The sequence below is a fragment of the Convolutriloba macropyga genome, chromosome 2 (assembly GCF_964194025.1).
Source record: "Convolutriloba macropyga chromosome 2, txConMacr16.3, whole genome shotgun sequence".
Taxonomy (NCBI): domain Eukaryota; kingdom Metazoa; phylum Xenacoelomorpha; order Acoela; family Convolutidae; genus Convolutriloba; species Convolutriloba macropyga.
The window spans coordinates 8,814,679-8,829,197 of NC_134469.1; the positions used below are offsets into that span (position 1 = coordinate 8,814,679).

Below are 14,519 nucleotides of genomic sequence, written 5' to 3' on the forward strand. Positions count from 1 at the left end.
ACCGGCTACGTACGAGAATTTGTTTTCAATCCAGAGACAATAGATGAAAATGTTAGGAAAACCCTTTACGACTATGATATCAAAGAGATTCCTCTATACGAAAATCAAGAGGGCTATTGGAGGGACCTGGAAATTATGAAAAGTTTCTGGGGGATTCCAAAAAGCCCCGAAAGTCCAGACATTACAACTCGGTCAAATTTTCCTCTACCAGACTCAACGCCAACTCCCTCAACTCCCAAGGTAGCGGAAGTTTCCATAATTGCCAGCAGCAGTCTTGAGACGCCCCCAGTGAGCTTTTGCTTTGCTCAAAAGAAACGGGAGTTTGATAAAAACTTCTAATACTCATTTAAAGACATTGTTTCTTCTTTTTTTTCAGATCTTCTAGTGTGAAAATTATTTTGATAGTATTGTTTGATCCGTGTTATATAGCCTAACATTTCTTTTTATTTTTTGTCTCAACGCACATTGTTCTACTTGAAATTAAATTTTTGCTTCCGCTCCACTTTTATCTTATATACAGTAAACCTTATACACATTCTATTGAACATGCGATATCGTGATGAAAATCAAAGTAATCTTGAGACGACGACATACTACTTTCTTTTTAAACACAAACTCAAACTTGTGATCCCACCTTGTCTTTGATAATAAAACAACACGTGTTCAAACATGTGCAAGACGGTAATAAAACTTAAACTCGACTGACCAATCAGAGAGTCGGAAACGACCACACTGAATTGCTTATGGTAATAAAACAGACCATACCTTGTCTTTGATAATAAAACAACACGTGTTCAAACATGTGCAAGACGGTATTAAAGCTTAAACTCGACTGACCAATCAGAGAAGTCGAGAAGACCACGGTGAAGTGCTTATGGAAATGAAAAACACATTTTGGCGCATGTAGTAGACATAATACTACCTAAAACTCGGCCAACCAATCACAAACGCCGAGACCAAAACTTGCGAAACGAAAAAAACAAAAGCATATTTTGTCATATGCACAAGTTTAAAATTAATCTTCAGTCAGTCTTCAACAAATCAGAGTTCGGCAAAGCAAGTCCAGATTGGATGAAAACAGATGAACATTATAGACATACAGCTATAGTTATTGTTAGTGCTATGAAACCATCAGGAGAACAAAAACAGAACAGGAAAACTGTTTATTAAATTAAAGTAAAAAAAAGAGGATTTGCTTCACAAAAAAAATGAAGTTAGTTTTCTTACGTATAAAAGGGATATAGACTGCTCAATCTATCATTTTGCTTTATTTACGCTGTAAAGTTCAGTCGGACATCAGTTTTTTCCCGTTAAAATTTCGTCTTTTTTTAGAATTTTCCACAAGTTTTACAACATATTACGTGATCACATTTGCATTATCCCGCAAACGCCTTGTGTTACACAATTTACCGGTCTGCAATTGTTGTCATTCACAATGCAAAACAATTTTTGCATAATGGAATTGCTTTTTGTGGAAGTATTTTGCATAAAATTGTCCAAAAACAACAATTTTTTTTCTAAAAATACACAATGTTTTTCTCGATTTCTAACTCTCCCGTCATTTAAACGTGATAAATGAATTGCTTTACCGCACACTTTCAAACACTTTTTCAGTACTTTTTGGAACATTTCATATAGTTTCGAGCATTTATTTTGTCCATTTCATACGTATATTTCTTCCTCAATCTCTGCAAATTTGCAATCTTTTCACCTCTGACGCTGCAAATTTCTTATCAGACACAATAATTCTCAATTTGGAGCCCTGGCACTTAATTTTTATTGGTTTTCTAATCTGCCCACACTCCCTAATCTGTGATAACATTTGGGCAATAAAACTATCAAATTAAAACCAGATGTTGGATCAAAACCACCAAAATTTGACTCCATTTTACTTATATCTTGTTAAATTACATAAAACTTATCAAGAGATTGAAATAAAGAAAAGGAAAGTCAATTTTATGTCTTTCAAAAACCCATGAATAGTCTTTTTGACTAATAAAGGGTTTAAGAATTTTTAAACTTTAAAATCAACTTAATGGACCCCAAAAAAATTGCAAAAATTTCACAACTTTTTCAATAATTCCAGAAAACTGTGAAATTTTAACAAGTTTTTATCCCCCGCACAAATTAGCTGGAAATATCGTAAGTTTTTGCCCACACAACAAATTTGGCAAAAATTTCACAAGTTTTTCTTACCGCACAAAATTGACAAAAATTTTACAAGTTTTTGTCCCCACAAATTTGAGAAAATTTTACAAGTTTTTGTCCCCGGCACAAATCGAAAAAATTGTTACAAGTTTTTGTCCCACCGGCAAAATTGAGAGACAAAATTTTTCGACCTCAAAAAATTTACCGCACGGTTCGTCACGGGTGGGGACGTCCCCACCCGTGACAAAACGTTATGCACGATTTGTCAGGGGGGACGTCCCCCCCAGGACAATACGTGCATTTTAGTATACTACTGGCGCCAGACGGAAATCGGAATGTCCAGACCTACCCAGAAGGAAAGTGTCGATGTCCAGTATTCGTGCGTTCACCAGATTTCATGTCAGATCATGTATTGAACGCATAATGCCCCTTCCCCCCCCCCCTCACGCGTTCATCTTTAGTTGGGACATACTTGGTTCCGTCTGTTGGACCTCAACCTGGATGACTTTTCTCAAAACCGAGAAAAAACCAACGTATTTTGTACTAACTTGTACTAACAATTAACACTTTTTTGGACAATTTTTTTAAGCACCTATAGCTTTTATTTGAATCATCATAAATTGAAACATTTTATTAATCATAAAAACTAATCCCTTCATTGTTTTGAGCAAGACGCTGAATCCGCAGAAGATTACAGGAAGTCTCTTGGCCTAAACTGGCTATAATAAGCAATAAAACTATTAAGTGGAAATTTCACTAAATTTTAAAAAACCGTATCAACATTTTCCTTGAATTTTTCCTATTCACCATTTTTGCTATTTTTCGGGGAAATAACAACGACAATGAATATAACGTTATGTCCAGAAAAGTATGGAAACAATTTTGAGGCCTTTCGAGTGCAGTTGACTTTGTACCAGATGGAAGTGGAGTTTCCGGAGGCTAAGAGACGGTCAACAGTAACCAAAAGAGACATCCAATCAGGCGAGACCATTGCAAGCAGAGTCACATAGAGCATTGTTTTACATGCCCCCGTCGATATCACATAGAGTTCTATTCCTTTAACAGCAAACATGTATCTTTAAAATTCCTGAAAAATAATCACTCTTGAACCGAATTTTTGTTTCTATTTTTGTTTTTTCAAACGAATGAATGAGTGTGTTCACACTGATAGTGATACGTATAGCCTGATCAGAGGAAAGTCTAAGCATTGCAAAATGTATAGTCTATTAAGAGGTTTATGTTTATCAGTTACTGATTACAATATTCCATCCTAGTCGGATGAGTCGAGGGATCAAATATCAGATAATTTTAATAAGTGAGGTAGACTCTCCAAATATTTATAGTCAATCAGAGCTTTTAATAAAATTTGCCGACAAAAAAATCCCACAAAGTATTCACGAGAAGTTGGTTTAAGTAATATTAACGAAGCTATGTTTGCATGTACTTATTGAAAATTAAGGTGAGAACCGTTGAAACCATATCTCAACGCAGAGAAGTTACCAATTTGCGAAGGGAGAATTTGCCCTGAGACATAAGTATAACACACACCCTATCTTTTCCCATAGACTATTTTATTGGTCAACCGGTCCCTTGGATTTTACGATTTTGAAACGTTAATATAAAATCAGGGTGGTATTGTAGATCTAAGTTGATTTGTAACTTAGAATCGAAGTTGAGAAAACATTTTTTAAAAATCAGTCTCTTTGAATATACACACGTTAATCGTATTAAGTTTTACAAGAAAGCCAGAACAACAGTGAAAACTATTTCATGCATTAAAATAAGTCAGCTAATTTCAGTTGCAGCTTAGGTAACGAGGTTTTAAAGCAAAACCTTTGAAATCGTTTTTGTACATTTCATTTACTAGTCTTCTCATAGGAAGGCAAAAGTAACCAAAGTATCTGTTATACTCGTACACAGTGAGTATATCCAATTGAGTGGCGAATGACACTTTATTTACTGAGACGGGAGATCGCGTCGCAAATGGCAATCTATTTGATTAAGTTTATTATCAAATATCTAGACTAGTCAATCGCGGTGCGAATGGCTACGTTCACAGTACTGAGGTTAAATGAGTAGCGTTTTGCAAGAATTGAATTAGACTGAATTTTAGCGTTGCAAGTTAGAGAATGAAATATGAAAGTTACAATTTTAAGAGAGAAAGTTTGTTCAAGCTTTAATCATGATTAACGGAAGCAACTCTAAGATTTGTTTATATCAAGAACAAGTTAATTTCCTGCACAGACAAGATGAACAGACAATACTGCTAAAAATGGGAGGAAGTTGACAATAACTGAACTGAAATGGCATTTGCCTTCAAATGGAACTTACAACAAATAAATGAACTAAATACGGATATGGATATATGAAGAGTATCCATTGCCGTATGACATTTCCCCCTCTTTGAGAGAAAATAAACTTACTAATTAAAATCAGAAAATTAATAAATATTCACCGGTTACTAAGTAATAAAATATTACATAATAGATAAAATATAAAAGTTTTGTGGAGTTTTTGTTTTATTCAAATTCATTCACTATCACTATTTCCTGCGTTTTCAGCCTGGAGAACTGTCATCTCCCTTGGCTGACTGTGAGTATCTTCAACCCATTCGTTTGAATTTCCTGCGTCTCCAATACCCTGATTTGCATTGTCGGAATAGCCTTCTGTATTTCTGACTTTTTCAATAATGGTTTGCGATTTCGGTGTCTTCTTCTTTAAAGTTCGCTTGCTTTTTCGAACTGAAGAAGTATCAGAATCTGATGTGTCGCTAATTGTAATCTGTCGCTTCTTTGTTTTTTGCAAAATGGGTGTCGGTATTGGCTGTACTGATGAGGGCATTTGCGTCGCAGATGGTCCTGCTGTGTTGAACGTAGTCAATTGTGGTGCGATTGGACTAAATCGAAGGATCTGTGTTAAATCGGGTCGATTGAGGAATGCCTCGTCATGTTTTGGATTTCTCTTTGGCATTCTCATTTTTAACGATCTGGCTATATTGCTAGCTGAAGAGATGCATGACCTGCTCGAGGAAACTACACTCACATCATCCGATTGTCTGCGATTGCGTTTTATCTTTTTGTCGCCTGTGTTTTTTCGAATAAGATCACGCTTGTGTTTGTAGATTTTGTGCTCGATGGTCTGCTCATTGATCTTTTTTGGTCTTCTCTCGAAGTATTGTGTAATATCTGTATCTCTTTCTGCCCGAGTTCCGAATTTAGCAATATCGGAATTTCTGACCCGCACTTCTTGCTTGTGAGGCTCTTTAATCACGCTTGTTGTGGGGCTGACTTTGCACACAGTGCTTGCTGATGCTAGCACCTCACATAAGCCATCTAGATTTTTCTTCTGTCGTTGACGTTCGTGCAATTTGCGAGCCAACTTTACTTGCACACTGCGTTCCGAGCAGGGGATTGGTCGACTAACGCCTTCTGAATCGAGAAAACGTTCTTCTCCATCTTTTCGTTTCCCTTGTTCCGCTCTTGCAAGAGCACTCGCGGCACACATGACACGTTCGATCTCGGTGTGCGAGCATAGGGCTGTATCTGCCCACTGCCAAGTAAGAGCGACCCGGAATTGTATCTTCGTCCAAATAATAATTAGGTATAGCATTATAATTGAGATTTTGACTATTAGGTTTAGTTGTGGTGTTTGATATGGGTGTGTTGCATTTCCTACCAAAGTGTGCCTCAAATGGTGTGGTATTTATTGTTTTTTGTTTTGATAATCTTAATCGTTGTATTATTGCTTTAAGTGAATTTTCTAAATTAAATTTTTTATTTAATTGTGATTTCATGCAAGATAATTGTCGTTTAATTGTTTGAATAATACGTTCTACAAGTCCAATTGCTCTATGATCATTTGCTGGTGCATATATAGGTGTAGTATTATTTTCTGTGCAGAATGCTTCAAACTTTTTTCCTGTAAAACATCTAGCTTGATCTAATCTAATAGTTCTAGGTACTCCGTGATGATATATATAATTTTTTTAGAATTTGATTACATTTTGGCCTGATGCATTATTTACTATTTCTGTTGTTGGGTATTTGGAATATCTATCTATACTTGTAATAAAGTATTGTTCTCTGCCTTTCTCATTTAAAATTGGTCCACCAAAATCTATCTGTATTTCGTCATTTGGTTCACTACATTTAGGTAGAGGTGTCCATTTGCGGTGCGGAATCCTTGTTTTAAGTTTCTTACCAATATCCGTGCAAGCTTTGCACTCACTGGCTTTTGCCAGTATGTCTCTGTGGATGTAAGGCCACCAGATATTTTGGGCGAGTGAGAGCATGGCAAAACTTCCTGGGTGGGTAGAGTGGATGTGATCCAACTCCGCGTCCTTAATTGATTTAGGTATGGCAGTTCGTTCGTCCGAGCAGACGCACCCATGTTTGACGCTTAAGGCCCTCCAATAAGAGAAGAGATAAGGACTTATCTCTTGTAATCGATCCGGATCATCTCTCATCACGCAGTTCCTCACTTCTTTGAGTATTGCGTCCTTTCCCGTTAGTATTACCAAGAACTTTTTGCTAAGTACTTTATTGAGGGTCTCAGTAAAGATTATGTCGTCTGCCTCCTCTGTTGCACTGCCAGTTGGGGTTTCTGTGTGTGATGTCGTGTTTGTTCCAGGCGTAGAGGGAGTCGTGTCCAAAAACGTCACTCTTGCCTTTGTAGGGGTTGACTTAGAACGGGTTGCTTTGGCCTTTGACATTGTACTTATGCTGCTTATTGAATTATCTGATACGCAAGAATTAGTTTGTTTATTCACGATGGAGTGTTTTGTAGGTTGAATTTGTGCAAAAAGCGAGTGATTTTTTGCAAGTGGTATTTATACTTAGGAGTTTGTGCTTTCGCGCTTATTTTAGTGTTATTAGGTGGATTATCTGATTTTATACCATTAATGGGTTGTAATGGGGATAATTGTTCAGATTGTTCACATTCTTTACTGTCTGACTTTTGCACCTCTTTTGTAGCGAATTTTTTAATGGAAGGTGAATTACTGACTTTACGATTATTTAGTGCAAATTGTAATTTGGTAACTTTGAGTGGCATTTGCGACGCAAACGGATGTTTAAATTGTGAAATAATCTTAGATTTAGGAAGTGTTAATTGCAGCGCGAATGGTGTTTTCATTGGTGAAGGGGTTAAATGTAATGCAAATGCTTTTTTAAAATTAGGTGAATTATCATTTAGTAATGTAGGTAATCGCGGTGCAAATGGTTGTTTTAATTTGTGTGAAGGCGAAATTGACTTTAAATACTGCTAAATTTTTTAGTTGCTTTCTGTTTATTTCAAATTAGTGATTTCATGGAATCACAAATTTTTGAGATTGTTGCTACAACAAAGTGTTCATCGTAGGTCGATATCTTTTTAGCTCTCGCAAATGGGTTCCTTGAAATGTAATCGACTAGACCCATTTTTGCACCTGGCATATGTTCGATTGTGAAATTGTATGGAAGAAGTCTGTCTATCCAACTAGACAATCGGCTATTATATGATTTGTTTGAACGAAGTTTTTTAAGTATGGATAATAAAGCTCTGTGATCCGTTACTACCGTGAAATTTTTTCCATACAAATAGTATTTAAAATAGTCAATTGACCAAACTATCCCCAATAGTTCCAATTCATTCACAATGTAGCGTTCCTCCGTTGAATTGAGAAATCGGCTTCCAACCATCTGGTGTATTTTGTTCTAATGCTGCTCCCAATCCGGAACGGGAAGCATCACATTTGACACGAACGTCCAATTTTGGATTATAATGACTGTTTTCTGTACTATTTGCGATTTTTTCATTAATCAAGTAAAAGTGTTTTGTGTGTTCATCTGTCCAAAGGAATTTTACAGATTTCTTCAACAATGGTCTAAGAGGGTGACATAGTTGTGCGAGATGTGGTATGAATTTGCCGATGTAATGTACTGAACCTAGAAATGATCTAAGGCGTTTTAGTGTCGTTGGTGGTGGTATTGTTAGGATTGCTGCAGTTTTACTTTCTAAAGGTGATATTCCAGTCTGTGTGAAATTGTAGCCTAGCCATTCTATTTCTGTTTTCGCGAAGTGACATTTTTGAAGATTAATTCGTAAGTTATCGTCATCTAGTTTTTTAAGACATTTGAAAACATATGCTAAATGGTCTGCTTCATTGCCGGTACTAACGATTATGATATCGTCCAAAAAACAATATGTGTTTTGCAAGCCTATGAGTGTGTAATCCATAGCTTTTTGGAATTCTGCCGGCATATCTGTAAGGCCATAAAAACCAGTTTTGTATCTATAATTACCAGTAGATTCGCCACATATGATACTAAAATTACAGTCTTTTGCTGTGTCTTGATGCAATTTTAGTTGGCTATATGCATACTTTAAATCTAATGTGGTGAAATATGCTTGTTGACCGTTTTGTGTATCTGTAAGGTGTTGTGATATGGTGTCAATTAACATTTCGATGTTAGGCATTTGATATTTATTTTTGTGTATTGCTTTATTTAATACTTTTGAATCTAATGCTAATTTTATCGATTGGCCTTTTTTCACTGTGATTACGATCGGAGAGATAAAATGTTCGTCAGAGCAACTGGATAGTTTTTCAATATGACCTTCAGTTTGTAATCTTTCTAATTCTTCTGACACTCTAGGTTGGAGATTAATCGGAACACGTCGACCTTTTTGATGCTTTGCTGTAAACTTTTGATGAAATTTTGATTTCGCAACATGTGTTTTGGATAAGCCAATTTTTGATACTAGATGTGAAAATTGCGTCGCGATTGTCTCTTTAATTTTACATACAGAATTATTGATGTTATAAACACATTTACCAGTTTCTGGTTGTTGTTGAACAACTGCAGGCCCCAAGGTTGCGAACAGATCCCTGCCAATTATGTTTTTGTGCCCATCGTCTACCACAGTCAATATTGCTGATGTGTTTTTCCACTGATTGTACATTACTGTGGTTTCCAAATGCCCAAGGATTTTGATAGGTTCGTTTGAAAAAGTCTTCAAGTTCCTTTTTTCTGTTGCATTTATCCATTTGGCTGATTTTGTCGTTCGGGTGATTTTGTTTGCTAGACTTCTTGTTATGATACTGACTGCACTTCCAGAATCAATCATTGCAGAGGTTTTTATTTCCCCCAGTTGTATTTCAACGTTTAAAGGTTCCAATTGGTGCACCGAATCAGAGGAGATCGCTGCCACATAGTCATCTGAATCACTGTCATAGTTTGAATCATACACCTGCTCGTACAATTGTTGATAGCTTGTTATATAATTGACTGATTCTTCATCATCACTTTTTCCCGCGATTCATCAATTTGGTTGACATTCGTTTTTTGAGTTTTCTGTATGGGATTCTGCGACTTTTTCGGCTTGCGGCATTTTCTAGCGAAATGACCCATAATACCACAGTTGTTGCATTTCTTGCCATTCGCGGGGCAAATCTGCTTATGGCTGTGGCTCCAGCGATGACCACAGTTCATACAAATGCTTTTATATTGTTAATTTTGAGGAACAGTTGGGTAGCGTGTGAAGTCTCGTTCAGCCAGAGGTGCATTCGTGTTGCGATTGCGGACTTGGTTACTATTAATGAAATTCATAGATGTAGTACTTGACATCAAGTTTTGGTTTATTTTCTGTTCATTTCGCGCTCCCATCTCCATTTGTATAGCGATTTCCAATGCTTTTGGTGGTTCTACTGTTTCTTTTAACAATCCCTTCTGTGTCTCGTGATCAAGCGTATTCAATATGAATGCATCACAGATCAATGTAGTCTCTTCACTACCCAGAGTGCAATTCTCTGCCAATTCTATGAGACGGCCATAGAAACTTTCAACTGACTCTCCTTTTTGCTGCTTACAAGAGTAGAAAACGAAGCGATCGTAAGTTATATTACGAACTTTTGTGAATGAGTCCTCCATTGCCTGCCACAAATCTTTGAAGGGTTGTTTCTCTATTTGAAAATGGGGGTATTTACTCTTGAAAATTCGTCGTCCCTCTGTTCCAATGCTCAAATAGAGCAACGATATTGCTTTCTGTTCACAAATTCCCCACGGTTTGTCTCCACACAGAATCCCAATTTCTTCAACTTTTTTACAACGGTTTTGCCAATTCACTTTCAATTGCTGATTTCGAACTTTGCGATCTCTTTCCGACGCTTGTGTGTGGTTTTCTACCGGTTCTTCATAGACAGGTTCAGGTGGGTAAGTCACAGTTGCTGGAGGATTGTCTAACAGGGTGTCTAACTGTATTCCTTCCTTAGCAAGTAGAGCTAGTTTCCATTGCTGGGTCCATTTGTCCCATGTCAGAGGGGGTGTTGCCGTCAGTTTCTCCCAAAATGCTTCTATGTGAAGTGGTGTTTTCTTGGATTCCGCTGCTGACTGCGCCATGTTATCCTCGTACACAGTGAGTAAATCCAATTGAGTTGCGAATGACACTTTATTTACTGAGACGGGAGATCGCGTCGCAAATGGCAATCTATTTGATTAAGTTTATTATCAAATATCTAGACTAGTCAATCGCGGTGTGAATGGCTACTTTCACAGTACTGAGGTTAAATGAATAGCGTTTTGCAAGAATTGAATTAGACTGAATTTTAGCGTTGCAAGTTGGAGAATGAAATATGAAAGTTACAATTTTAAGAAAGAAAGTTTGTTCAAGCTTTAATCATGATTAACGGAAGCAACTCTAAGTTTTGTTTATATCATGAACAAGCTAATTTCCTGCACAGACAGGATGAACAGAACATACTGCTAAAATTGGGAGGAAGTTGACAATAACTGAACTGAAATGGCATTTGCCCTTCAAATGGAACATACAACAAATAAATGAACTAAATACGGATATGGATATATGAAGAGTATCCATTGCAGTATGACAGTATCAATAGGGCTTTCAGTGCTGATAGAACTTGTATATGTGTGATTAAAAATCGGTTTTTTAGCTGAGGTTGCTTGCAATTTACTCTGCTGTCCTTATACACTGTGTTTTTGGCAAATCGGTCATAAAATTTGTCGAAAAAATTTCACAAACTGCAAAACGTTGAAAACAGACCTCAGAACCTTCTGATCATTAATACGAACTAAAAGAAAACAAATCAATTCAAAAAAAACTGTGCAAACAATACAATTAAAAGCGAAGATACAAAGCGAGCGCGTGACATAAAAATGGCTGCACGAGGAAAAAATCATGCAAATAATTAGTGTCGTTCAGGTAATCAAAAAAAAGAAGTTTTCATAAAACAAGGAGGCTCGTTAATGTGCAATCGCACATAAAGTTCCGACCCCCGCTCATCCACAATTTTGGCATAATTGTCTACCCAATGAGTAACAGATAGAAAAACACAAAAATTCAAGTATTTTTCAAAAAAAAAACTGGTGTATGAACGAAAAGATAGCCTCCAAAGCAGATAACTCAGTGGAGTAAAAAAATGATGCATTATATTGACGAGATATGCCGATATTAAGAAAGCGAGCGAAGACGAACGGAAAAATCAAACAACAACAACAAACATTAATTATATCAAAAAATTTATGTCCGTTTTAAAAAACAAAACTTAATAACAAAGTCAAAATAGCGTCAGATAAAACTGAAAATAAACAAAATAACTTGCAATTCACCAGCAAACAATGGTTTTTCACCAGTTCATAATAAGGCTTGGTAACAATTAGAAAAAAAAGAACAGAAACTTTTAAAATAGAAAATTCGCTGAATTTTTCTTATAAAAACAATTAATTTCAAAGTGATGAAAGCCACATAGGATTCAGCTAAAATATCCCATATGTTTACAATTACCAATGCTTCTATAGAACGGAATTAAGAACTGTCGGTATTCAATTTTTTATGCAGTTACAAAAAGAACGACAAATAGACAACAAACAAAAAATCAATTAAATATTGACAGAAAAAGCTTTGGAAGCCGTAAAGCCATACCTTGGCCCCAAAAATATGCTCGATTGCACCTTCGTCGAACTTCGATACTGTAGTATGTGACCACCTATTAAGGAAACTAAGTAACAAATAGACAAAAAAGAAAAAAATGCAAAATTATGTAATAATTGTTTTTTTGTTTCGAAAGCCAATAATTAAACATGAAAAGCATATTACACATGAAAGCCATTAATTACAAAATGAAAAATTTGAATAGGTTCGTCCATTCTTCCAAAGGAAGCCCTTAAGACCTGCAAATATCCAGAATATGTCTTACATCTAAAAAAGAAAGTCAAGTATGACAAAAACCCAAAATTCATTTACATTTTTTTTGTGAAAAACCCGTGTGGAAGCCAGTAAAGCCATAACGAATTCCTTAAAAACAATAGATTTTGTGACACCAATCCCATTTGACACTTTCTTTGGAAATGTATTCTCTGACCTCTTATTAATGAAACTAGGTACCAATTAGACAAAAAAGAAAAAAGCAAAATTATGTAATACTTGTTTTTATCGAAAAAATTTTATTTCCAAAGACATGAAAACCATTAATTAGAAAAAATGAAAAAATTTAATGTGTTCATCTATTCTTCCAGAGGAAGCCCTTGAGTACTGCAATTACCCAGAATATGTCTTACGCCTACAAAAAGAACGTCAAATATGACAAAAATCAAAAATTAGTTTAGTTTTTTTTGTGAAAAACCCGTGTCGAAGCCAGTAAAGTCATAACGAATTCTTAAAAAACATTAGGTTTGTGACACCAATCCCATTAGACACCTTCCTTGACAAAAATAATGTCATCTTTAACCTTTAATTATTGAAGCCAGGTAACAAACAGACAATAAAAGGAACAAAATTGCGAAGTTGAAGTGATTTTTTTTTTTGGAAAACAATTGTTTTCAAAGTCATGAAAGCCATCATCTATCTTCTAATATTAGAACATCGGCCCATCTAGTGTTCCAAGAAAAGCCAATCAGATCGGGTCATTGTACATGAAATTAAATACGACTAAAAGACAAAGTAAAAACGACAGTTAAAGACAAAATTAAAAAATTCAATTAAATTCTCCGAGAAAGTATTGTCGAAGCGGTAAAAAACTATAATCTATATCTTTAATGATTAAAATTTTATCATTTGTGCGTTTTTTGAACGCGAAAAATCTGATATGTGAACTGCCAATAACGTGATAATTTGACAAAATTAGAAAACATGAAAAAAGTGCAAATACCCTAAAAATAAAAAAAAATTGTGAAATCTAATAGTATCAAAACCAGAACACCATTACTTAAGGCGTTAAACCGCAATAAAGACTAATGTTGAATTCTGCAGAAAGAAGAAGCATTCTTTGATTGCTGACACTGAGCTACAAGTTGACCAAATTAAGAGAAAAATGGAGGCAAAGTTCAACAAGCCATTTTTTATTTAAAAATCAAATATTTTAAAAAGTCAAAACGACCAAAAGCTTTCAAGCAATCAACCAAATTAATTAATTTGGAGGAAATTAGGAAGCTAATAGGACCTATCACTAGTGAGCTTTGATTTGAAATGTTCTGTTATTTAACTTATATAAAAATATCGAATTTTTTATTTAAAAAACCGACTGATGACAGTCCGAATTATTTTTGGATTGTAACGGGACAGGATTGGAACAAAAATAGTTCTGCTAAATGCTGGATTGTCCATTAGGAATATTTATTTTTCGAATGTCATTGATATAGCTATTTTGTTAGTTAAAAAACCAAAAACAAATGCTGCGTTTTTGATAATCAACGAATAAAGTTAGCAAAAACAGCAAAGTTTTAATTACAGAGGACTCTCAACGGGAGTTGAAGTAGAATTGGCCCTTTTTGCAGTCCTCAAGGATTGTGTTAGTGATGTTTGGGTGTGCACTTCCTGCAAATTTATTCAGAGTGAACTAAAGAAATTTATTTCGTGCTGTTATTGATGAAAAAATCTGAATTTTTTAAAATATTTAGCCGGAATTTGTGACAAAAAAGCTTCAATGAAAATTGCCGACAAATATATTTTGTCTTTCAACATCAACAACAATTTCGTGCAAAAATTTATTAAATTATATTAAAATTGGCGAATTTTTTTTCAAAAATTTCCGTAAAAAGGTGACTGAAATCAACGGAATTCATTCTATTTTGTCGAAAATTTAAACCTCGATATCTCCCTGTAAAAAACGAAAATCAAAAAAATCTTTTTATTTCCATATTCTACGCTGCACAAGCTTTCTATAGATACCAATCTCAACTCTCTACGATGAATATATCGATCGGCCAAAATTGACTGAAAAAAAAATCCATTTGAGTATATAGTTCCTCCCCCCTCAAGAGGGGTCGGAACAAATAGGGCTCTTTACAAGAACGTTCGTCGATTTAAGTCCCGAGTTTTTTTATGATGCTTAAACACAAAAAAATTTTGTGTACAAAATTCTCTTTGTTTTGATA

At 35.3% G+C, this 14,519-nt stretch overlaps 1 protein-coding gene across 1 annotated transcript in view; it reads right to left on the reverse strand.

The window, feature by feature from the left end:
- Positions 1-2,947: 2,947 nt before the first annotated feature.
- The window catches only part of LOC142355421 (uncharacterized), a 12,818-nt gene continuing 1,246 nt past the window's right edge, over positions 2,948-14,519 (reverse strand). Inside the window, exon 2 of the mRNA XM_075407611.1 lies at positions 2,948-3,204. Coding sequence (XP_075263726.1) covers positions 2,948-3,204 — 257 coding nt within the window. The remainder of the gene's footprint in view (positions 3,205-14,519) is intronic.